Consider the following 24048-nt stretch of genomic DNA (forward strand, 5'->3'; position numbering starts at 1 on the left):
AGGGCAGAAAGCTGCAGAGCCTATCCATCTCTCCTCCTTAGGGCCCTTTCCAAGTCAGGGAGTGCTGCCCCGTAACTGCAATCCCAGTCCCCTCCCCTCTCCCTGTTGTCCTCAGCTGGCTGACACTCCTGTGTAGGAAGTCCAGTCATTGGGGGCCCCCAGTGACCTCCTCCTGGACCACCTCTCCCTGGGTCACTGCCCCAAATGTAGAGACAAGACACATACTCAGGTGCTTCCTTGTGACTAGATGCCAGCCTCTCTGTCCCATGTGCCTTTCTTGGGCTTTCACCGCCAAGGGGTTCTTTGTCCTCTGGTTGGGGTTGGGTCCAGTTCTCTGCTTCCCCTGCAATAAACACTCAATGCCATTTGATTCTCAGTGTCAATCTATTGCCCAGGATGCCAACATCTGCAGGGACCTGTGACCTTTGCTGTCTGGTTCAGGCCCGGTAGGCACAGGGTGAGAGCTGCTCCTAGTAAATGGCTGAGGTTTGTTTCTGACACACCTCTGGGCAGACTCAGGGCTCCCGTGTTCTGGGGCCCCTATTCCACACACTGGCCCTGTGAGAGGGGCATTGTCAGCCTTGTCGCAGAGATGCTCACACTCCTAGGAGCAAGGCATCAAGTCATGCCAGGACTGTCAGCATTCGAGCCTTGGCCTGGCTTCTCGATCTGGTTTCCACCTGGCCTGCTCCCCCACAGTGGCCCTGCTTTCTTCTTCATGCCAATTCTTTCTACCCTGAAGTTTGAGGCCTGCGTGTATGTATGTGTATGGCTGTGTCTGTATCTATTATGTACACATAATAGTGGCTCACTGAACAAATCCTTAGTGAGCCAGGCAGTGCCAGGCCGTGGGAAAGCCGCAGTAAACACATGGGTGCAGACCTTGTCCTCAGAGAGCTGACAGTCTGGCGGGGACAGTAAAAATAAGCAGCTAACACAGGAATAAATAATACACTGTCAGTAGTGATAACTGCTCTGAAGAAACACTAAGTGCGGTAAGAAGGGTGCTCTTTTAAGTATGTGTGTGTGTTTCTGCCACAGTGTTTGTTTTCTCAGAGTCAGTTTGCACAGTTGACTTGAGCAAGGTGCTAAGGAGCAGAATCCTTAGGGGTGAGCCTGCCTTCCAAGGATGAGAGTGACATTCAAGGTGCCCATGACCCCTTCTCCCACATCGTTACCTGTCCTTATACTCCAGTCTTTCTCCAAGCAGGCAGGACTTTCATGCCCATGGACCTTTGCAATTATGATTTTTCAATTGCAGGAATCATGTCCCATTTAGTGAAAGCCTGCTCATCCTTTGTGGCCGGGCTGAAATGCCACATCCTGAGTTCACACATTTCCTGCTCCCTCCAGGGGGGCTCTATTAAGTCATCAAGCATTAAATGAGAAGGAACATTAGAGCTGATGGCCCACAGCTCTCCCGTCCCTTCACTTTATGGAGGAGCAAATAGAGGTTTGGATCACTAAGTTCATTGCCCTGCACACCCACAACACCGTTCTCAATGTTCTCAACTGTGTCACACTCTGTGATTTCTTTTCCTGGTGTCATGTTAGTGGCACTCATGCCTGTCCCTTCACCCTACCCCCTCTCAAGTCTGGTGCACCGTCTGGTGCAGCTAACACAGGAATAAATAATAGATGAGAGTGACATTCAAGGTGCCCATGGCCCCTTCTCCCACATCGTTCCCTGTCCTTACACTCCAGTCTTTCTCCAAGCAGGCAGGACTTTCATGCCCATGGACCTTTGCAATTATGATTTAAGACACGCAGGAATGTGTGTCTTAGTCTAGTTTACCTTCACTGGGGAGAAAGAGTTCACGGTATACACATGTCCTAATGATTTGGCATGTGGATGATAAAACATGTTAGGGTTAAAAAAATTTGTGTTTTCTCTGCATCAATGTATGTGCAATTTATCTAATTTATCAACCAAGCTGGGACAGTTTTGTTTTGAGATGCATAAGGCAGTACTATCTCAGGCAAGTGGCCCCCTGGGTCTAGCACACTGACTGAGCAGCCATACACCTGGCTCCAAATTCCAGCTCTTCTAATGACTAGATGTGACCTCGTGCAGGATTCTGTCCTTGTAAAACAGGATTGATACAAGGTGGTCCTTACTGAGTGCTTCCAATATGCCAGTCACTGTCCTCAGCACTAATTCTTCTAAGCACTTTATGTCTGGCAACTCAGTGCGCTCTCCCAATAACCTGATAGGGATTATTGCTATTGTAATAACTCATATCCCACTGATGAGGATACTGAGGCTCGGAGGGCTTAACTGACCCACCCAACGCTACATGGTTAGTAAATGGCGGAGTTGGGAGTTGAACCCCAGTCCAATTCCACAGTCCACGTTTCCAGCCACTGCACCTCATTACCTATCAAAGTTCTAACCTTAGGGGAGAGTTGAGAATGTGAAAAGGGATGATGGAAGAAATACAGTACCTGGAATACAGTTTGTAGCCCATAGATGTTAGTTATCATAATAATCGTTATTAATGCGTGTTTGTGAAGCTTTCTGTGTTTGCCAGCCGAGCACTCGTTCGCGACCAGTTGATTCACAGGAGGACTGTGCCCAGATACCTAGCTGAGATGGGCTGGGCGCAGGGCAGAGGGTACCGGGTCTGTTCATAGGTGCACATTCCCATCCAGACACCAACTGCTTATTTCCAAGCAAGTAAAATAACTCCTTGGTGTCTGTATTTTGTGCAAACACTGCCCTCTGCCATCAGTCCCAGGCACTGCACCTTCTATCTGTGCGGCCCAGGAGACTTCCCCACAAAAGAGAAGGTGGTGGATGATCTTGGGCAGGCTCTGGGCCCACCGCCGAGCTGCCAGCTGGGGAGAAGCTGGTTCGCTCCGGAGCATGCCCAGGCTAGTCTCAGCTTCCGTATTGCCCAGGACCTGGCTCTTGCCTCCCCTCCCTCTCCTCTCTGACCCCTCAGGCAAGTGGCCCAGGAGGCGGGTGGTGGTGGTGGTGCTGCTGCCATCTGAACCTCCTCACCTCTAGTCAAAACTCGGGGACTTCAGACAGCTCTTCCTCAACAGGAGCCTGAAAATGTTGATCTAGGTGTTGATCCGGAGGCCCTGGGAATGAGAGCCCTCATCCCTCATTAATAGCCCCCCAGCCCCACCTGCACTATGTGCAAACTCCTGCCTGGCTGTATTAGGGTGGGAGGGCTCTGAACTTTCTCTCTCTGTCTCTCTCTGTCTCTCTCTGTCTCTGTCTCTCTCTCTCTCTCCATATAATCCAGGTATGGAGACACTGGCAAGGCACAGCCAAGGGGTTACAGAGGAAGGAAGGGATCAGAGCTGAACACTGATGATCTGGGAAGGCTTCCTGGAGGAGGTGAAAGGGACACAAAGTCACCCTGTGTAAGGAAACACACTTTGCACTCAGGCAGTCAAGAGTCTGAATCCCATTGTTGGTTCATTTATTTTTCCACTAGTAACCATGACTTGAGTGACTCAGTCACCCTGCTCCTGTGTTTCCTCATTTGTACAGTGGGAAAAATAAGAGTATTTTCCTCGCTGGATTGGTGTGAGGATGAAATGAGTTAAAATGTACCAAGCAAGCTCTCAATAAATGATCTCTCCATATCTACACCTGAGGGCCCCCTGCCAGGCCAGTTTCCTGCTCGATTCCAATCCCAGGCCAGCAGCTCTTCCCCCATCGCATTTTCCTCAGCCCACGCAGCCCCCATGTCTACTGGTAGCATGCAGCACCCCTCCTTGCTCCATGCTGCCCCGCTGTTCCTTTTCCTTCCCATGTTCACCAGTGTGCTCCAGTCCCTGTGTCCACTGCCTCACACCTACACACTAGTGTGGACCACTCTTCCCCACTCCCTGATCTTCAGGTTCATTTCACAACCAGTCTTCTTTTTTTTTTTAATATGTTTTTATTGATATTTAGAGAGAGAGGAAGGGAGAAGGAGAGACAGAAACATTGATGAGAGAGAAACATCATCGATTGGCTGCCTCCTGCATGCCCCCACTGGGGACCGAGCCCACAACCCCAGCATGTGCCTTGACTGGGAATTGAACTGTGATCTCCTGGTTCCTGGGTCGACACTCAACCACGGAGACAAACTGCCGGGGCTCACAACCAGTCTTCTGAACTGACAGCTGTATGTCACATCTTGTAGTCAGGCGGTAAGTCCCACTTGCCTCAGTAGGGGCCCCATGACACTGTAGAGATGGGGACTTGGTCTGCAGGCCTCCTTCTCTACAGAGAAGGTGGCCAGAACTTTTCAAAGGGACAGGGCTGTGGTGTCAACTCAGGATGGAGGAGCTCACGCTCTGCCTGCAGCCTCAGGGGCCAGGGCTGAGATCCGCCCGAGCCTGTTCATCCCTGGCAGGCGCTCATCCCGGAGGGTGGTGCTTAGGGCCCTGGCCCAGCGGTGGGGAGGCCCCTTGCGATCTGCAGGTAGCTCCTCCCTCCCTCACGGGCTGGGCTAGAACTGCTGAGGGCTCAGTTCAAGCCCCCGCCCCCAGCCTCTGGACTCATCCCCCCCAGCGGCTTAGCCTCCCCTCGGGACAAACCCACCCCTCCTCACTGACCCAGTCCTTCCTAGTTCCCTTTTCCTAAAATGCTCAGTTGTTTTTTATCTTTATTTTTTGACGTCCTACTTTACATTTTCCCTTCCCAGTTTTTACCTTGCCTGCGGCCATCGGGCCCTTTTAGTGCTTCTGCTCTGCCTGGGTGTTTGTCCCCTCGGAACCCTGTCCACGGGGCCCAGCAGGCTCAGTTATAACTCGGGCACAGGAAGGAGCGATGGCCGTTCCCCACGCCCGCGCGGGGGTGACCCTCTCGCTCCTGTTGGGACAGCGCGCTGATGGGAGATAGAGAGCCTGTCATTAGTGGTGACTGGCTTAATTGCCACCTACTGCTCAGCCCGCTTGTTTGCTTTGGAAATGGGTAAAGGAAGAGGCGGATAAAGCGTCAGACTTCATAGTCACGATCAAAAGATTAAGGCATTTCCCCAGCCTCTCTATTCTCTTTTAAAAAAAAAGAAAAGAAAAGAAAAGAAAAGAAAGAATCATACAACAAAGGGGCTTGGGGGGTCAGAGCATACCTTACAAGCTTCTTGCAGAAGTGGTTGGAGGTGGCAGGGTCTGAGGTAAGGAATTGGATGAAATAACCCAGAAATGGAGGCCTGGTAGTATTTTGAAACAAGCAAATGGAAGAAAACGTGTCCTTCTGAGAACAAGACCGTGCTTGTCCGACATACCTCTGTGCATTCGAGCTTAAGGAAAAGCGCCGGCTGGTGACGAGGCAGATGGTGGGGGTAGGGATTGAAAAAAGCCCGGAGAACTTGTCTTTTAAAAAATGAGGAAAGCAAGGGAACTAAAGACTGCTTGATTGACGCTGAAGGACTAGGGATCTATCTGTCCAGTCATAAAGCCTAAGAAGCCAGGGTGGGGGTGAGGGTGGGGATGGGGGGGAAGAGAGCTTAGGCCATGAGACACAGGCCAGGATGTGCTATCTGCAAAAGGACTCTCAGGCTGGGAAAAATGAAGAGTCTGCAGGTTCCTAAGTCAGAGGGATGCAGGGTAGGGCAGTTATTAGTGGACAGAGCCCAGGGTGGACAGAGGGGGGAGATGGGGGACCACCATTTTCCCCAGGGCTCAGAGAGGAAAAGACCCAGGGTGACAGAGCTCAGTCAGCCCTGGAGGAGTAGGGGAGAGCTTGGGGGTGGGGGAGCCAGTAGACTGATGGCCCGCCCCTTGAGAGCAGTAGGAGTCTGGCCAAAGGCTCCAGCTCACCGGTATAAAGTGAGCCTATCCTTGAGATTCAGGCCAGCCACCCAGACTGTCCCGAGGGCCCTGCGGTGAGGGGCGAGTGGGGCCTGCAATTCAGCTCTGCACTCAGGCTAAGGGCTGCATCTTTGCCACCGGCACAAAGGTGCCCTGGGGCCCTGCAGCTGCTGGGTTACACAGCTGTCAAACTCCTCTCTTGAGGCAGGAAGGAGGGGACATGCCCCTCCTGAAGGAGGCGGCAGCAGATGGAAGGGAGGAGACGCTAATGCTGAGGAGTTGACAGGAAGGCCTAGACTCAGAGAGGTGTTTGTGGAGAGACGCCAAGGAATGCTGCTAGAAAGTTCTACGACTAGCTGTGTGAGGGAACCACCGCCAGGTGGCAGGTCACTAAACATCCTCTGATACGTTGGAACAAGCAGAGGCTCATGTACAATGTCCTCTGCGCTAATGTTCGGAGCATGCTGACTGTCTGTCTGGGGTTTCACCCAGCACAGCTCCTGCGTTTGATAAGTGAGAGTGAAATTGAATTTAAATTGATGTGATTGCTACCTGTTTTCTTAATAATCTGGAGGATTCGTGTTAACTTGTGTAGGGGCGGGGCAGGGGGAAGAGGGACTAGTAGGGATGGGGAGAGACCAGTGAATTGCTTGAATATTAGGTTACACATACCTGGAGAGATGTAACTTCAATGACCCCTACAAACTACTGGGGAGTCTGATACTCTGTACTCGGCAATACAGTGGGTGGTGTTAGGGTGATTGACCACCCAGGTTTTCCAGAACTGTCCAGATTGTGGCACTGGACAAGCCACCAGTCCTGGGAAACTGGGACAGTTGGTCAATGTAGGGCCCCAGACCGTAGCCATGGGCTCTGCCCTAACACTTGGGTACATATCCCATTTGCCATGGGACTCAACATTCCAAGATCCAGAGAATTTCATGCTAGGAAAGTGAAGGGTGTTGGGAAGGGAGGGGAGGGGATGGAATGGGAGAAGAGCAGATGAATCTATTGTTTGAGACAGCTAACTTTGGACAAGGGTGGAAAAACAGGCCCCTTTCAAACTGCTTCAGACAGGCAGATAGCATTATGATTCCACACTGAAATCATTTTCAAATGATCAGATAACTCAGTTCCAAGTCTTTTCTAATTCTAAAGTACCGCAGTTTATCCCCAAATCTTGTCACCCCAAAGTTAGCTCAGAAATCCTTCAAGCTTCTTCCTCTTTCCATTAATTACCTTGATCTACAGAATGCCGGTTCCCTCGACTATGCCCGAGAGTAGTCAAAAAACAAGTGGGCTAGAGAGAAAGGGCCTTAGGATCCATTCTCCAACCAAGCAGACAAGACTTTGGACATGTCCACTTCAGATTATCCATGGCACTGATTTCTATTTCCCTCCAGTGTAGTATGCTCTGAGGAAAGGGATTTTACACTCCCCCCATCCCCAGGAATATACTTAACTAAGACGGCAGGAAATCATGGCACAAGTGGACTCGGCTCCTTTGGGGGCCTTTTGAGGTCCTGTCTCTCACAGCTCCCCTTGTGTAACACAGAGCTTGTTCTTTAACCTAAAGCACTGGCTCAGTGATGTTTCTTCCCCTCCCAAACCTCGTATGACTCCACACTGTCTGCAGGGAGGAGGGAACTGTCTCAGCCACCATCTTTCTCCCATATACTCTGCTCCCCGAGTTAAACCTTCCCTTCCAGTCCACTGGGCCGCTCACTGCCTCTCGGACGCACTGTGCACCTGCCCAGTCTGGTCTGCCTTGTGGTTCTCAATCTCCACCTCACAGAGCCCAAAGTATTTTATTCTGATTTTTAAAAAGAATACGAATTTTAGTAACAACTGCTCATCTGAGTCACTCGTTTAAGCATTATTGAGTATAGGCATGTGGAGTTAAACTACAACAATCACAACGGCAAAACAACTCTCATGGGCTTATATTTTATCTCCTCCAGTTCAACTTCAGTTTTTAGAGGGGAAGGAGAAGGTCTTAGATGTCTCCCTCCCTCAGGGTCCAGCTCTGAGTAGTCCACACAGTAAGCACCCAATTTAATACTTACTGCATAAACCAATCTCTTCAAGCCTTGGGACACTCATTAGTCCAGTGGACTCAAAGACTGGGGTGTGGAGTGTCATGACTAATTAAAGGGTAGCCAACAAGGTGAAAATTGGGACTGTCAGAGATCTTACTGTGTAGGCCAAAGAAAATTCCCTGCAATTATATTCTCTAGGAACCAGCTGGGAGGGGCAGGCACCTGTGTGTGGCCGCAGTCACAACACTGTTGTCTGGAAACCCCCTCCTTCTGCTTCACAACTACCACTGCCACCGTCATTATCACTGTCACTGGACCCTTACTTGCCAACTGCCAGCAAAGGACCGGCACAGAGAGGCGCTCATTGAGCGTGTGCGGAATGCGCACAGAAAGGCGCAGGGACCCTAGCCCCAGTCCTGGGTCTCCCCAGCCCATCACTTTGGAAAGTGGGTGGCTCAGTGCATTCTGGGGGCAACATCTGGCAGGTGCAAAGTGAGAAATCAACATTGACTCTTGTTACTACTGTCACTATGACCACAACTGGCTTTATTGCTGCCACCATTACTCCTACTACTGCAGGTCATACTTCAGTCCCCGCTGCCTGGGAGTGCCTGCTCTGAGCCGGCCCTGTGATGAGTGCAGTTGGGGGTATAAACCTGGCCTTCTGGAGGCCCCTAAAATCCCAATCACAACAGTTCCTCCTTCCAGCGCACCTCTAACCCCTGTCCACGGTGCTTTTCAGTTATCCTGGAGCTTTGACCCAGGATTAAGTTCTCTGTGTGGAGTCCTCTCGTTGGTCTTCAGGCTCCCTGGGGTCTGGGCCATATGTTAGTCCTCCCCAGTCAAGGGACTCACTCCCGTCATCATTTGTTGATGTTTGGAACATCAGCGCTCACACACAACCTGGTTTAGAAAAGCACAAGAGCTCACTTCAGTTACACCCTTTCATGCCCTAGGGCTAGGCCCTGCCAGGGAGGCTGGGAGGCAGGGTCCCTGGAGAAGGAGCTTCCACTGCTGCCTCTGGGCTGAGAGAACACGAGGAAGGAAAACCCTCCAAGGCAGCCAGGCCTATGTGCATCTTGCTGCCCAGCTCACTCTCCCCCTTTCCCTCCCCAGCAGTGGAGCAGTTGTCTACTACCTCTGGCTGATCCAAATGGGCCAAGGCTCCTCATTTTAGTTACAGAAGTGATCAGAGTCCTGTGTTAGGGCAGCTACCAGCTGCTTGATTTTGAAATAATTTTTAAACATTTTTTACCCCTCCCTCCACCTTCCCACAACCACCTGAGCTATAATGGGCTGGCCTCTTCTGTTCCAAGATTGAGTGGCTTCCTGGAGTGATCAGGAAATTGGCAGAACAGCCCACTCTGAACCCAGGAGGGAGCCTCAGGGTCTTGGTCACTGGGCAGAGTGTTTTCCCAGGGGGTGTCGGGGCAGATGCTATCCCCAGGGATAGAAGAGCTCACATCCCAGCTCCTGAGGCTGCTCCATGGTCTGACCTCCTAGGATGGAATAGATCACCTTGTCCAGGAGAAAAAATTCAGCTGCAGTAACCGCCAGCTACCTGAAAAGGTTCTCACTGCTGAAAAGGTAACATCAAGGTCACCACTACCTAGGCCCTGCCCAGTACAGAAAGCCCCAAACAGCACCCCAGTCATCTCCACTAACTTCCTGGCATCTGTCCCATTGCTGGACAGCTGTGGTCCTTGGAGAGCGGCCCTTGAATCTTGGGTCCAGATCTTTGAAGACATGCATTATGTCCTTTTCAAGTGTCCACTTCTCCAGCATGAACACCCCAGCTCCTCTATAAGACGAGATAATAGGGAGATGGGGCCTCTAGGGAGGAGCCTGGGGTTTTGGATAAGGCCTCCTTGCTGATAGATAAGCTAGAAGGAGGCAGCGCTGGAAAAGTGAAGGTAGGAGATCTCTGGAGGGGATAACTCTCTAGGTCCCTAATTAGGAGCTTAGATAAAAGCCCAGTTAGACCCTCCAGTCTGCAAGGGCAGCATATTCCTCTCGCTATCAGAGGCACTTTGTTGCTGCAAAGGGCTTGGCGATCACTGTTCCACAAATTGCCCACGGCCCCTGGCCCTTTAGCAGGAGGAAAGGATACAGTGGAGAGACGCCCTTTTCCGGTGTCCAGGGCTCAACAGGATAAAAGGAGCCAGCGCCCGGGTGTCCCATCAGTGTTCTCTATCTGTCGGTGACTGTTCTTCTCCACCTCTGACAACTCCTTCTTTCCTGCCATGAGTCGGCAACTGAGCATGAAGTCTGGTGGTGACAAGGGTGGCTTCAGTGGCTACTCGGCAGTGGTACTGAGGAAGGCTGTGGGTGGTGCAGCTTCTCACCGCGGGGCTGGCAAAGGACCTGGGGTCAGCTTCGGCAGCCGGAGCCTCTACAGCTTCAGAGGGGATCGGTGTGTTTCCCTCAGTGTGCCTGGTGGTGGTGTTCGGACTGGAGGTTACAGCTTCTGCCCTGGCTCTGGGTATGGTGGAGGCCGGGCCCCTGGCTTTGCTGGCAGCATCTTTGGCAGTGCGGCCCTGGGGCCTGTGTGCCCATCCATCTGCCTACCTGGGGGCATCCACCAGGTCACTGTCAACAAGAGCCTCTTAGCCCCCCTCAATGTGGAGCTGGATCCCAAGATCCAGAAAGTGCGCGCCCAGGAGCGGGAGCAGATCAAGGCGTTGAACGACAAGTTCGCCTCCTTCATCGACAAGGTGGGTCTCACGGGAGGAAGATATGACAGTTCAGTGAGGTGGGAGGGATTCCAGGCTTCCTGGGAGTGGGTAGAAATGTGAGTGGAAAGGTTGCAGCTGGACCTCAAGAAGGGCTCCCTGATCATAACAGAGGGAAGAACAGACCTGTCAGCTAGGTGGCACAAAGAAATAAATGAATGTGTTGCTCTCTTTGGGGATTTTACAGAGAAGGGTGGGGAATTGGGTAAAGAGTAGCCATTTAGAAACCTTGAGAGAGAAATGGTGGGTTTCTGGAGGATGGTGGATGAACCTCTAGCTCTTTAAAGAAGACAGAAAGTTAATAGAATCAGCACTATTTAGAGGGAAGGGCTCATGGTACAGAAGACATGTGTATGGACATGAGGAAGAGCGTCTCCTGGGTGCTGGCTCAGGTGACAGAAGAAAGCTGTGGACTCACATTTTTTAGTGATCAATTTTGTCCAGAAGGCTATGGAATGAGCACTTGCAAAGGATCTTGTTTATATGGAATTCCATGAGGAGGGCCGGGACTTGAGTCAAATGACTTTAGGAAAAATCTATATAACCTGGAAAGTCAATGGTGTATATCCACGGGGTCTGACAGTGTTTGTGGTGGTTCTAGGTGCGGTTCCTGGAGCAGCAGAACCAGGTGCTGGAGACCAAGTGGGAGCTGCTGCAGCAGCTGGACCTGAACAACTGCAGGAAGAACCTGGAGCCCATGCTGGAGGGCTACATCAGCACCCTGCGCAAGCAGCTGGAGACGCTGTCCGGGGACAGGGTGAGGCTGGACTCGGAGCTGAAGAGCATGCGGGACATTATGGAGGACTATAAGAAGAGGTGAGCAGGAACCACCAAAGATCATCTGGGCTCAGCCAATTTTTGAGCCACTTTAGGAAGGGAGGGAGCAAACACCAGAATCAGGACTCACAGCCCTTCTCTGGTTGTGGGGGAAAGACCTACCCTGTCTGATGACTTCCTATCTGGTTGCTAGGAAGAAGTGCCTATGCTCACTGGTCCACTGACTGGTTCAGTGACCAGTTTGGGGAGCCAATAGGCACCTGAACATTTTTCTAAGGTCCAGCAAGTGGAATGTAAATGAGGTAACTCAGCCTCTGCAGTGCTCACCACTAGGAGATCTTGTGGGAACTCTATATCCTGAGCATTTGCCTGACCAGAGGGAAGACAAGGTTACTTGGCCGTTGGGACTGAGGCCTCCACTATCTTCTTTCCTGGACAACAGGTATGAGGTGGAGATTAATCGGCGCACAGCAGCTGAGAACGAGTTTGTGGTGCTCAAAAAGGTAAGGGAGAAAAAAGCCTAAGGACTCTGGTCTCTCTTATACCCACATCCTAACCAAGTCTGCTCAGGACTTCATCTAGGCCTCCTGGGGAGGGGCTGGTGCCTGAATGGGGACGGAGTCATAGTTCTGGTCACCAGCAGGTCGATGAGACAGGGCATACACCCAGAAAATGGACAGAGATAAACAAGAGAGAATTCTGGTCTGAGAATTAGGGAACTCTGGTTCAGCTCAGCCTTCCTGTGTGACTTGAGGAAACTCACTTGACCTCTCTGGGCTTTGTTTTCTCCAGGTATAAGAGAATGAGTAGGCTTCATCATCCTTTCCCTATTCCCAAAGATTCAGTGAGTCTGAGAGAAAAGCAATACTGAGTAATTTTATTTATCAACATTCTTCCCTTTGTGGACAAAACATAGGTAATCAGATGACTTTGGGGCAGAGACAGGATGACTGATGCAATGGGGGTGTATTGACCTGTGGCTCTGGGTCCCTCTTGGCAGGATGCAGATGCAGCCTACACAGCCAAGGTGGAACTCCAGGCCAAAGTGGACTCTCTGGAGAAAGACATCCAGTTCCTCAAGTGCCTGCACGATGCGGTGAGGACACTCCTCCCTCTCCCCATCCCGCCTCTTTCCAGCTGAGAACTTCACCTGGCTTATCCAAGGAGATGCCAATAGGAGGCATTTATATAAACAGTATGAAGGCTGTTTTGATGGAAAAGTGCAAAACCCTGCACTGGGAGACCATGAAAGTGTAGGATTCTGGTCCTCAGAGACCATAGACACAGGAGACAATCTCATCTGAGCCACGATAGTGACCTTGTTCACAGGCAGGAAAAAATTACTCCATGAAGTCCTAAAGCACAAATTCTTGAGTCTGTAAATTGTAGGAAATGCCTTTCACTGCCTGTTGCCTGTGTAGAGTGTGTCCTGCTACTGTGAGCGCTCTGCCTTGGCTCCACAGACATAGATCTCCAGCAGGCCCTTCCTGCCTCCACTTTAGCCCATTCTACCAGGGGCTGCAGGCCCAGAGACTGATGGGCACAGGAGGGAAACTGGGCGACCCTGACTCTGTCCTCACTTCTCAACTTAGGAGATGGCCCAGATTCAGACTCACGCCAGTGAGACCTCTGTCATCCTGTCCATGAACAACAATCGGGATCTGAACTTGGACAGCATCATTGCTGAGGTCCGCGCCCAGTATGAAAAGATTGCCCTGAAGAGCAAGGCCGAGGCCGAGGCTTTGTACCAGAGCAAGGTGGGTACTGGGGCAGGGGCCTCCGTTCTCCACTAACCCTTTCTTTCTTGGGAAGGGACACCTTCAACAGGGAATTGGAGAGATACCTTAGCAGATGTACTGGTGAAAAAGTTGTTATAATCAATGCTTTAACAACATTCTGCCCAAAAAGAATCCTAGGCAGAGACCATTATCAAAGATAAATCATAAAAGTGGCATATATCCAACAGAGAAAGACAGGCAATCCTCTGGTAGAGGAAAAAAGCGAGGTGTTCTTGTTATAAAACAAAGATATTACCAGGGGGTGGAGCTCGTTGCCATGGGGCGGGAGAAAAGTGACAGATAAAAGGACAGTGGCTGCGGGTAGGCCAGAGGCGAACAAGAGGAAGCCAGGAGCTCTTTTTGTTTCTGTCTTTCTTTTTCTAAAATCACAAATAGGATTTTTTATTTGTTACCATTAAAAGTCTGAATTTTAAATAGATCCTTGGACGGGGCAGGGCTCATATCTATCAGCTCAACTGTCTTTTCATAGCTTTGGGGCAGGGACAGGACAGCTGATGAGATGGGGCTCACCACAGGACAACACAAGCCCCATCGCATGAGCAGTGCTGTCCTGTCCCTGCCCGTATCAGTTCAACTTTAGCACCTGTCTCAGCCCCGGTAGCTTTTCCAGAACTGCTACCTTCACCATGAAGCTCCACGAGTTTTTCCAATTCAAACTTGGGCTTGAGCATTTTGTCTTTTCTAGCAGACATCATGGAGTGGAGAAATAGATTGGCAAGCCTTTCTGTGTCTTTTCCAGTGCTGTCTGGAGTCAATTTATTGACCACATCTTTCAAGTCTTTTCTCTGCACCTCTCGGGTCATGATTTGAGCATAACAGGTCTTCCTAATCTGATTGTTGCGTTTTTTAGTAAAACCAACACAGAACAGATGAAGCAAATCCCATCAGTAGTCTTGACATCAACATGAGCTTCAACCATGGTCTGCCAACTATTGACCACGGAGCACATTTTGTCACGGGTGAGATCCATGCTGTGGAAGTTAGTCAGGCAGTTTTGCCCTGAACATCTTCAGTATTAGCTTCAGTTTTCTAAATGCAGCCTCATCATTTTGCAGATCAGCTAGGATCATTTCAAAAGCACGACCCTTGAGACCATCAGATGTAATTTTGGTTCCTTGAGTTCTCGTGACTAGAGTTTTTCCAATATTCCTTCTATTGAACGCATGTGGTGCTTTCACATCACACCAATTCTTCTTAGAAAACAGATCAACCACTTTTTTCTTGGCTCCCCTTTTGCCGTCTTTCATAAGGCGCCCTGTTCTTGCCTATCACCATGGTGCTGCTAAGAGAGCCAAAGGCCAGGAGCTCTTTTCTGATCAGTGTGGGAGGAGCTCCAGGAGGGGAAAGTAGAGTTCTAACTGCCTTTTGGGTAAGAGGAGCTATGCTTTGGAGTGAAACCCTTTTGGGTGTCACTGAGAAGACCCTTTACCTGGGGATCTCAGGACCCCATTCCTGCGAGTTCCAGCACTCCTTTCACATTCCTTAAAGCCCAAGAACAGCAAGGTATAGGTTCCTTGTCTCCATCTAGGCCACGTCAGCCCCTCTTCTCTGAAAAGCTGGCCAAGGGGAGAGGGAAGGATTTGAGCTACAAGTCCTGAGCCCCAAATCCCACCACCCAAGGATATGCACTGCCTTCAGCTTCCTTGGCCTTCTGCCACCCATATGAAAGGACTGCAGGACGATGTCCATTGTGAGGACCTCACCTATCCTGTTCCCAACTGTACCCCCAGTGGGTACTGGTGAACAGACCTGGCCCTTTAAAAGATGCATCTACGAAGAAGCACTAAATGAGCGGAAAGGGTCAGTGCTCTTCTTATGTTTTGGAAGTGCTTAATAAATGTGAACTGCCTCTTTCCTTTACCAAACCCAGAAAAGACTGCAGACAGGGTGATGAGGAAGGAGGGCAGGCCCAGCAAACAGGTTCTGCTTAGAGAACCAGGTGGACTTCTTGGTCAGAACCACCATCCAGCAGCTGGAAGGATGCCCAGGTCCTGGCTCCACTGCCTTCTGCTCCAGAGCCACCTCCCCTGGCTCAATTCAGGGGTGGAAGTGTTTGCTCAGGACCCTTCCCTTACCTGGAATGGGTGGGGTAGTGGTCCTGTCACATCATCAACTTTCTTTCTCTGGGAAACCAGATCCAGGAGTTGCAGCTGGCAGCCGGCCGGCATGGTGACGACCTTAAGAAGACCAAGAAAGAGATATCAGAGCTGAACCGGCTCATGCAGAGGATCCGGTGTGAGACAGCCAATGTGAGGAAGCAGGTGGGCAGCGACACCTCAGAGAACACGAGAGTCAATCTCACCCTCTGCGATGGAGAAATTGGAGCCCACTCTTTAGTAAAAAGCAAATCTCCCCCACCTGGGCTTAGGAGCCCCTCTGCCATCCATTGTCCTTCCCTGCCCCCCCCCCCCCCCGTCAGAACAGGCACCCTGCTCAGAATTGAGAGGGGCCCCAAGCTTATTTCATCTGACTCCACAGTTCAGATAAGGAGAGGGGAAGTGGCTTGCCTACGATCCCCAGCTGGTTATTTTTTTTAAATTTTATTTATTTATAGATTTGAGAGAGAGAGAGAGATTTGTTGTTCCACTTATTTATGCATTCATTGGTTGTTTCTTGTATGTGCCCCGACTGGGGATGGAACTTGCAACTTTGCCATATCGGGATGACTCTCTGAGGCCAGGCCCCACACCTCTTCCTCCCACTGGACACTCAATGCATGTGGGGTGCGTGGGGTGTGCATCCAAGGCCCCTCAGTGTGGGGCAGGGTTCTGACAGCCGAGTGAGAATGACAGCAGGTGAAGCCCTCTGGGTCCCCTGCCCTGTGCCGAAGTACCGTTTCTATTTCACCTGAGGGATCCTGTCTTAACCTGGAAGCAGCAGACCTTAAACACTGTATCAGTGGGAAGATGATTTTAAGGGGTGGAGAATCCTTCCTGTGTTCTCCCCAAAGAACTAGGTCAGTTCTGCTAATGATGGAATTGCCAAACTGAAAGATCAGAGCCCACTCTCCTTCCTGCACTCACAGCCTTTCACACCAGGCAACCCTGGGAACATGGGGACAGCTTCCCAACTCTGCATAAGGCTGACGCACAGACTCCACGAGGACTATTCCTCCTTTGTTAGCACCTGTCATCACAGGGCTTCCAGATGTTCATCAGAGCCCAGTTTCTGAGGCCACGGGTCTAATTTCAGGACAGACTTGGGGACCATCTAGACAGACCATCCTCAGAGTGCTGGGATAGTCCAGAAGCACTCACTGTTGGTGCTAAAGGGTAGGCAGGGTTCCCGCTGGGAGATGTCCTCCAGGCAGAAACCCTATCCCAGGGGCACTGGGCATGCGGATCCTTAGAGGCATCCTGGTGTCTCAGAGCAATTCCTCTGGACCTGGCATACTTGGAACCTACAGCCATCAGTGGCCTCCAACTCCAGGTGTGAGACAACTTTTCAAACATTGAAGTCTGTGCTTGAGTTCCTGAAATGCAATTGCTCTGACAACTTTTCAAGACAACTTTACATATTCATCTGCAAGGAAAAGAGGGGAGACCCAGGTTCTTGTGCTGGCTCTGCAGCTAGCACCTGCTCACTTTGGGCCTCATCTGTAAAGCCAAGGGGTTTATGCTACCTAACCTTTAAGATCTAAAAAGTATTTTGTGTTCTGATGATCTCCCTGTTCTTTGCCTTTCAGTGCATCAATCTGGAGACGGCCATTGCCAATGCCGAGCAGCGGGGGGACAGCACCCTCAAAGATGCCCAGGCCAAGCTGGATGAGCTGGAGGCTGCCCTGCACCAGGGCAAGGAGGAGCTGGCCCGCATGCTGCGGGAGTACCAGGAGCTCATGAGCCTGAAGCTGGCCCTGGACATGGAGATCGCCACCTACCGCAAGCTGCTGGAGGGCGAGGAGTGCAGGTGAGGGCGTAAAGGTGGGGGAATGCCATGGTGCCAAGGGATAAGGGGCTGTGGGTGACTGTGCCCTGGGATGAGGGGCCATTTGGAAGCTTCCTGCAAGGGGAGGTCAGACGTGAGCCATGAAGCACAGGTGGCTGGTGGTGCTGTGAAAAGAGCCAATGGGGTCAGAGAGACCTGGGTTTAATTGCTGGCTTTGCCACATACTAACTGTTTGGTTCTGGTAAATCATTTAATGTCCCTGTGTCATCTATAAAATGAGGATTATAAGCTGCATCTAATGGGTTGTTATAAGGATGAATTAAAATAATATACACATAGAAGCAGGAGCTCATCAAGGCTTAGCTGAATCTAGACATGTCCCTGAGGTTCTCTCCTTCTCTAACTTTCTGTCCTTCAGGATGTCTGGTGAGAATCCGTCCTCTGTGAGCATCTGTGAGTATCCCTGAGAGAGGGGTTTGGTGGGGATTCTGGCTGGATGGGAAAGTGGGGACCCCAGGGTAAGGTGATGCCACCTCCACTCATTGTCTCCCCCCAGCTAGGAGTTTCTGGTACACTCTTGTGAAGGTTCTCTGGCTTCATAGGAAATCTAGTCCCCTTTAGTCCCATGGAAACAGTGACTGAAGTCGTGCCTGCCCCATGTCCTTTCTAGCTCCCCCCCGAGGCACCGTCATTGAGAGAAAGCGTTGAGAACATGGCCTTGGGAGCCAAGTGGTCCTAGAGTCCCCAGGAGGGCAGGAAGCATGCCTGTCCTGTGTGGTCCTCACTTTACAGAACTGGGCTCACAATAGGCCTCCATTCATCTTCGGGGTGTTTCTCGATGATGAGGGATGCTGTGGGATTAAGGCGGTGGCTGGCTCGCTTGCTGACCAACTCCGCCGCCCCCTTCCCTGCTCTTGGCTCTTCCCCCTCAGCTGTCATCAGCAGTGCGAGCAGCTACCACCCGGGCCCTGCCGCCAGCCCCGTGCTGGGCACCAGCGGGGCGGTGGGGAGCTCGGGCAGCACCCGGAGCGGCCACACTAGGACCAAAGCGGCACGAGGGGCAGGCCCCAAGGACTCTCCAGGCAAGAGCGCCCCAGTCAGCGCCCCAGCCAGGAAAGCCACTTGATGAGCCCCACGGCCCCACTCACTGCAGCATCTCAAAGAAGAGATGCCCTTCGATGCCCTGCCTGAAGATACCGCCACCCCAACCCTCCGCCCCAACTCCCAGGACCCTCGTCCATCTGTACCATGGCTTATCTTACTGTCAAGTTCTGATTGGAACTGTCACCTCCCTGTTTCCTCAGGTCCCATGTGCACTTTGTGACTTCTTGTTTTCCTTGCTGCCTTCACTTGGCAGGGGTCTCAGGGGAGCAAGCTATAAGTATCTTCTTGGCCTGGGAAGCTGAGATCTTCCCTGCGGAGGGAGAGGAGGGAGTGGGGAGAGGGAGCGGGAGGGAAGCAGGGAGAGAGGCGAGGGGAAGGGAAGGTCTTTGCAGAACCACTCCATTCAGGAGAAATGTGTTTACTCTCAGGCACCAGCTGTGCCCATATTCACAAGGCCAAGTGAAGGAGAACTGGGGGTCTTCTGCCACCTGTGTCACCCACCCACTAACTTTATTACCAGTAATAGCTTCTACCACATGTCAAGAACCTACTGTGTGCCAAGCTCCCTACATGCTTTGCGTTTAATTCTCACCCTCCTGCAAGACACAATTAGCATCCTTGGGACAGATGAGAAGCCCTGTCCTCTGAGAGGCTGAAGAACCTTTCCCGTCACTCACTAAGCACCAGGTCAGGAGACGAGCCAGATCGGGCTGACCCCAGGGTCTGTGTTCTTCCCATGGGGTGACACTGTCTCTTTAACAAAGGGAATGACAAATTCATGATTCTTTTAATGAAGGCAGCATAGTTACACTGTCTTTTTGTCAAGGACTGTGGGTATGTGATTTATCTTTGGTCTTCTCTCTGGGGCTGTGTCCTGCAGTAGTTTCTGACTCAATTCCTGTTGCTATGAGCTGTGTTCCGTGAGGGAAACTTGATCTGTTTCTGGTGGTGCCTCCCAGCCCAGAAGCCATGGCTCTTGGTGTAAATATTTCTAAGAATGGCAACACCCAGTTCCTCCTTTGCGTGAGTCAGAACTCTGAATTTCTGCTCTATATTCAATAAACTGCCCTTGAGTAATGCCAGAGGTGCACTGCTGCCAGTGTGTCTGTCTCTCCAAATTGCCCACCCCCTAATGATGATGTGTCCCACCTCGCACAGGTGCATAAACCTTTTGGGAGGCTAGAGGCAGACCAGAGCAGCCTGTTCCGGAGGTGAGGTCAGGCTGATAGGAAAGATGGACACATGCAAACCACACACTCGTACAAATCAGGGAAGGGCAGCCCAGTGCAGCAATGTGGAGAAGTGACCAGAATGGAAGAGCTAAGCAAGGAAGACTTCTTGGAGGAGGAGGAGGGGACTTTAATCAAATAACCAGAAAGATAGGCACATAGATTCCTGGAGAGAGAACTTACATCACATCATTGCAGTATGGGTGCAGGTTTTGTGTGCTTGTTTGAGTGAGAGGTGGGAGGTCTCAGATTTTCTGATGTTGGTGGTGGGGCTGATTTAGTTTCCAAGTTCCTCAGCTTTGGCTGGGAGAATTCAGCCCGTTAGTAAGCTTTCTGATTTGTCTTGTGTTACCAGTGTGCGCTGAGATGTGCCCCCTATAGCCCTCAGGGCAACAGGTATGGGGCCTTTCGTGTATTAAGGAGGCCTTTTCTGTGTGTGCCCACATGCAATGAACCTCAGGAAGGACAAGATCGCAGAAGTCTGGTGGGTTTTCTGCCCAAATGCATCTCTCTGGTGTCACTGTGAGCCTTGGGAATAGTGAGTGCTCTGGGAGTTACTGGGCTTCTGTTGCAACTTGGCCACTAATCAGTCACCCTGCTATGCTCAGACAAAACCAGTGGCTCTTAACCTGGTGGGTCATGACCCCTTTAAAATCTGTTGAAGGCTATGATGGCCCTTTTCCTTTGGAAAGTACACAGAATTATGTCTGAATGTTCATAGGTTCACAGACCCCCAAAGCCCATCCATGGACTCCCTGGGTCATGAGCCCCAGGACCAGATACCCCTAAAGTCCTTCCCAGCACTGATGCTCTGCCTTCCCCAAAAGGCCAAATTCCCAGTGACCCAGTAAGAGGGGCTGGGGTATAAGGTGGATGGGATCCACATCCTGAAATAGCCTGTTGAGGAATCTAAGAGCCATCCATGGACTCGCCTCTTCCAGGGCCACAATGCAGGCATGCCTCTGACTGCTAAACTGTGAGGCCCCAGTGCTATTCCCAGTCCCCGATGCACAACGAAGGACTCAGAGGTTAAGTGGATGTGATCTTGGGGGACAGAGGTAATGTGTCCCGTGCTGGGGTCTTGAGGATGGCAGAGGGGCAGCCCCCCTGGCTGCAGCTTATCCACATGAGAAATGGAGAGATTCTTTGTTATCTGGAGCTCAAGATCCTGAGAAGAGCACAAGGGTGACCATGCTTTTAATTTAAGATTCAGTTTGGAGATTTTTTTTTTAAAGTCAAAAAGGGAAAGCATGGAGACAGGACCAGTGGTGACCAACTTCAGTTCTATGGGTCAGGCTTCAGTATGCAAGGCAAAGAGACCAGAAGGAATAGATGCATATGGGAGTTTGGGTTGGAGAGCACCCAGGGGAGTGAGGGGGCACCCACACTGTCTAGGAGAGTAAGTACCTGCTTCACTTGCTCTGTGGAGGCCTCTAGTGAAGGTCCCATTAAGGGTGGGGCTGTCTGGCTGGGTGATGTTCATGCTCACACAGTCCCTGTGCGTGGATTGTCATTTACACCTTTTATTACCTGGACAACATTTACTGCTCTTTTGAGATTCCTCTTGGAAGCCTTCCTGAACGCCCAGGATGGACTGAGCGTCTATTGCCTAGGACCTTGCCGTGCCCAGTGCTCACCTTCGCTTTGATATCTCCACATGTGATTGAGATGATCTCTCTATGTTACTGATTCCATTACCACCAGACCTAGGGTCCCCAAGGACAAGGACTGGCCTTATTCTTTGCTGAGCTTAGTAGACAATCAAGGGAGCTTCACCCAACAGAGACACCCAGAGGATAATGTTCTTAGGATTTTTCTATCCAGCACAATGTGTTTAAAATATTTTGTAGGGTAACACCCATACACCTATGACCATTTTGACAAGGGTGCCAAGACCATTAAGTGGAGGAAAGAACAGTCTCTTTAACAAACGGTGCTGGGACAATCGGATACCCTCATGCAAAAGAATGAAGTTGGACTCTTATATAAAGAGTCAGACCATATATAAAAATTTACTCAAAATGGATCAATAACCTGAATATAAGAGCTAAAACCATAATACACTTAGAAAAACATAGGAATAAATTTCATGACCTTGAATTGGTAAAGGATTCTTGGATATGACACCAAAAGTATAAGCAACCACAACAAAAAACAGATAAATCATATTTCATCAAAATTAAAAACTTCATATCAAAGGACATTATTAAGAAAGTGAGAAGATAACCTGCAGAATGAGAAAATGTTTGCAACTCATATCTCTGATAAGGGTCTATGCATAAAGAACTCTTACCACTCAACAACAAAAAGACCAACAACCTAATTAAAAAAATGAGCAAAGGACTTTAATAGACCTTTCTTCAAAAAAAACATACAAATGGTCAACAAGCACATTAAAAAATGCTCAACATGATTAGTCATCAAGGAAATGCAAATCCAAACTACAATGCGGTCCCATTTCGTACCCACTAGGATGGCTGGAATAAAAAACAATGGAAAACAAAAAGTGTTGGTGAGGATGTGGAGAAACCGGAGCACTTATACACGCTGGTGGGGATGTAAAAGGGTCCAGCCCCTGTGGAAAACACTCGGGCAGTTCTTCATAAAATTAGACATCGGATTGTCATACGACTGAGCAAGTCCACCCCTAAGTGTACATGTCCAAGAGAATTGAAGACAAGTGCTTAAACAAATACATGTACAAGCATGTTCATAGCAGCACGGTTCACAATAGCCAGAGGTGGAAGCAGCCTGCTATACCCTGAGTTATGTCTTCCCAGAGTTCCTGTGTTGAAATCCTAACCCCCAAAGATGATGGTATTAGGAGGTGGGACCTTAGGGAGGTGCTGAGAGCAGAGCCCTCAAGAATGGGATTAGTGTTATAATAAAGGGGACCCTGCAGAGCTCCCAGCCCTTTCCGCCATCTGAGGACATAGTGAGAAGCCACTGGCTATGGGCCAGGAGGAGGGCCATCTCCAGACTACAACCACGCTGCTACCTTGACCTTGGACTTCTCAACCTCCAGCACTGTGAGAAATAAATTTCTGTTGTTTATAAGCCACCAGTCTATGGTATGTGTTATAGGAGCCTGAAAGAAATAAGATTACAGCTCAAATGTCCATCAACAAATGAATGGATAAGAAAATTGTGGCATATTCATAGAATGGAATATTATTTAGCCATAAAAAGGACTAACGTGCTGATATGCACTACAGTGTGGATAAACCTTGAAAACATTATGCTAAGTGAAAAAAGACACAAAAGGTCACGTACTGTATGATTCCATTCATCTGAAATGTCCAGAATAAGTAAATCCAGAAAGGTTTGGTGGTTGCAGGAATCAGGATAGGAAGACGGGAAAGTGCCTGCAAATAGATACTGAGTTTCCTTTTGGGATGAAAATATTTGGAACCAGGTAGAGGTGGTGATTGCATTACATCGTGAATATATAAATGCAGCTGAAGTGTTCACTTTAAAAAGATTAATTTTCTATGAATCTCACCTAAATAAAAAATAATATTTTGGGGGAGGGGGTAGCAGAGAAAAGGCCAGAGAAACTGTGTCCCTTGATTCTGCTCCCAGCCCTTCCTACCATATGGCAAATAGCAACCTGGAATAAATGTAGGACGAACAGTTGGGGCCAGTAAGAGGACAGAGACAACCCACCCTCCACTTGATTGAGCAAGGGCAAGGCTGGGGTTTGGGGACTTCTCTCTTCCCTTATCCCCAATATGAGAGCACAGAGAGGTTGCTCAGAAATTGGTGAATGACTTGCTGATTACGAGAGAAGATGGCTGTCAGGAGGTGTGTGCCCTGTCTCCGGAACCCTTGGTCCACTCTTTCTTGCCCCTCCTCCCTGTGCCTTTCCCTCCGCCTCTGACCTTCTCATTTTCTGGCCTTTACAGATGTTCTCCCTAAGTCCCAAGCGTGGCGCAGCACGAGGCTTTAACTGGTTCCTCCATGTTCGTTGGTGGAGACAGTCTCATTGAAACGCACGCTCTGCGGCCTTGAGAACTCACCTTGTCCATCCTCTGCCCCTGGGAAGGAAGTTCTTACAGACCCAATTAGTCAGAACCTTTCCTGCTCTTATGGTCTCAGAGACCTTGAATGAATGAATGAAAGAATTTGATTCCCTTACTTGGTCACCAGCTCTGTGTCACCACAATAGGCTCTTGCCTGTGTGCCACTAGTGAGAACAATGAAAATACAGAGGTTTGCCAGCAATGGCTAATTCAAGCTGGGGCCCGTTGTCAGGTGGATGGTCATCAGAAACCCATGCACACATGCATAGACAAGTACTCATTGGCTCACAGGTTCATGTCTACAGCAGATACTGAAAATATTTAACAATTGGTACAATCAGGCACTAACCCATCACAGTAGATGTCAGCCATAGACAACCGGGACAGCCATGAAGGTCCCTACTGGCTGGATACCTGTTCTGCTCATGTCTGTGTTCATGTCCAGCCACATGTAGATACGCACCCACACACATCTTCTGAAATGTTGGAGCATGTCTGTCAGTTGGCAACAGCACTCACAATTCATGCCACAAGCACTGACGCCTGGGGCCACAGGAGTGGAGAGTATTGCCTGGCCTTGGAGGGACCTGTTAGATCATTTCAGGCTGGACAGATGCACACATCACCTGGGCAAGTGTTGTGTGCAGGAAGGTGCAGCAGACCCTATCTGGCAGGGTGTGGAAATCTGAGGAAACTGAGGGGGG

General features: G+C 50.2%; 1 protein-coding gene and 1 pseudogene across 1 annotated transcript; one reads left to right on the forward strand and one right to left on the reverse strand.

The window, feature by feature from the left end:
* The first annotated feature begins 10039 nt into the window (after positions 1 to 10039).
* Positions 10040 to 18115, forward strand: LOC107528170 (keratin, type II cytoskeletal 74-like). Its single transcript, XM_087813911.1, has 9 exons — positions 10040 to 10510; positions 11130 to 11344; positions 11748 to 11808; positions 12306 to 12401; positions 12898 to 13062; positions 15240 to 15365; positions 16790 to 17010; positions 17408 to 17442; positions 17922 to 18115. Exons 1-9 carry the CDS (start codon positions 10040 to 10042, stop codon positions 18113 to 18115), a joined length of 1584 nt encoding a protein of 527 aa, XP_087670037.1.
* On the reverse strand, positions 13514 to 14379 carry LOC107528090 (40S ribosomal protein S3a-like; annotated as a pseudogene).
* Positions 18116 to 24048: the final 5933 nt, after the last annotated feature.

This window comes from Miniopterus natalensis, chromosome 2, assembly GCF_054644295.1.
Source record: "Miniopterus natalensis isolate mMinNat1 chromosome 2, mMinNat1.hap1, whole genome shotgun sequence".
Lineage (NCBI taxonomy): Eukaryota > Metazoa > Chordata > Mammalia > Chiroptera > Miniopteridae > Miniopterus > Miniopterus natalensis.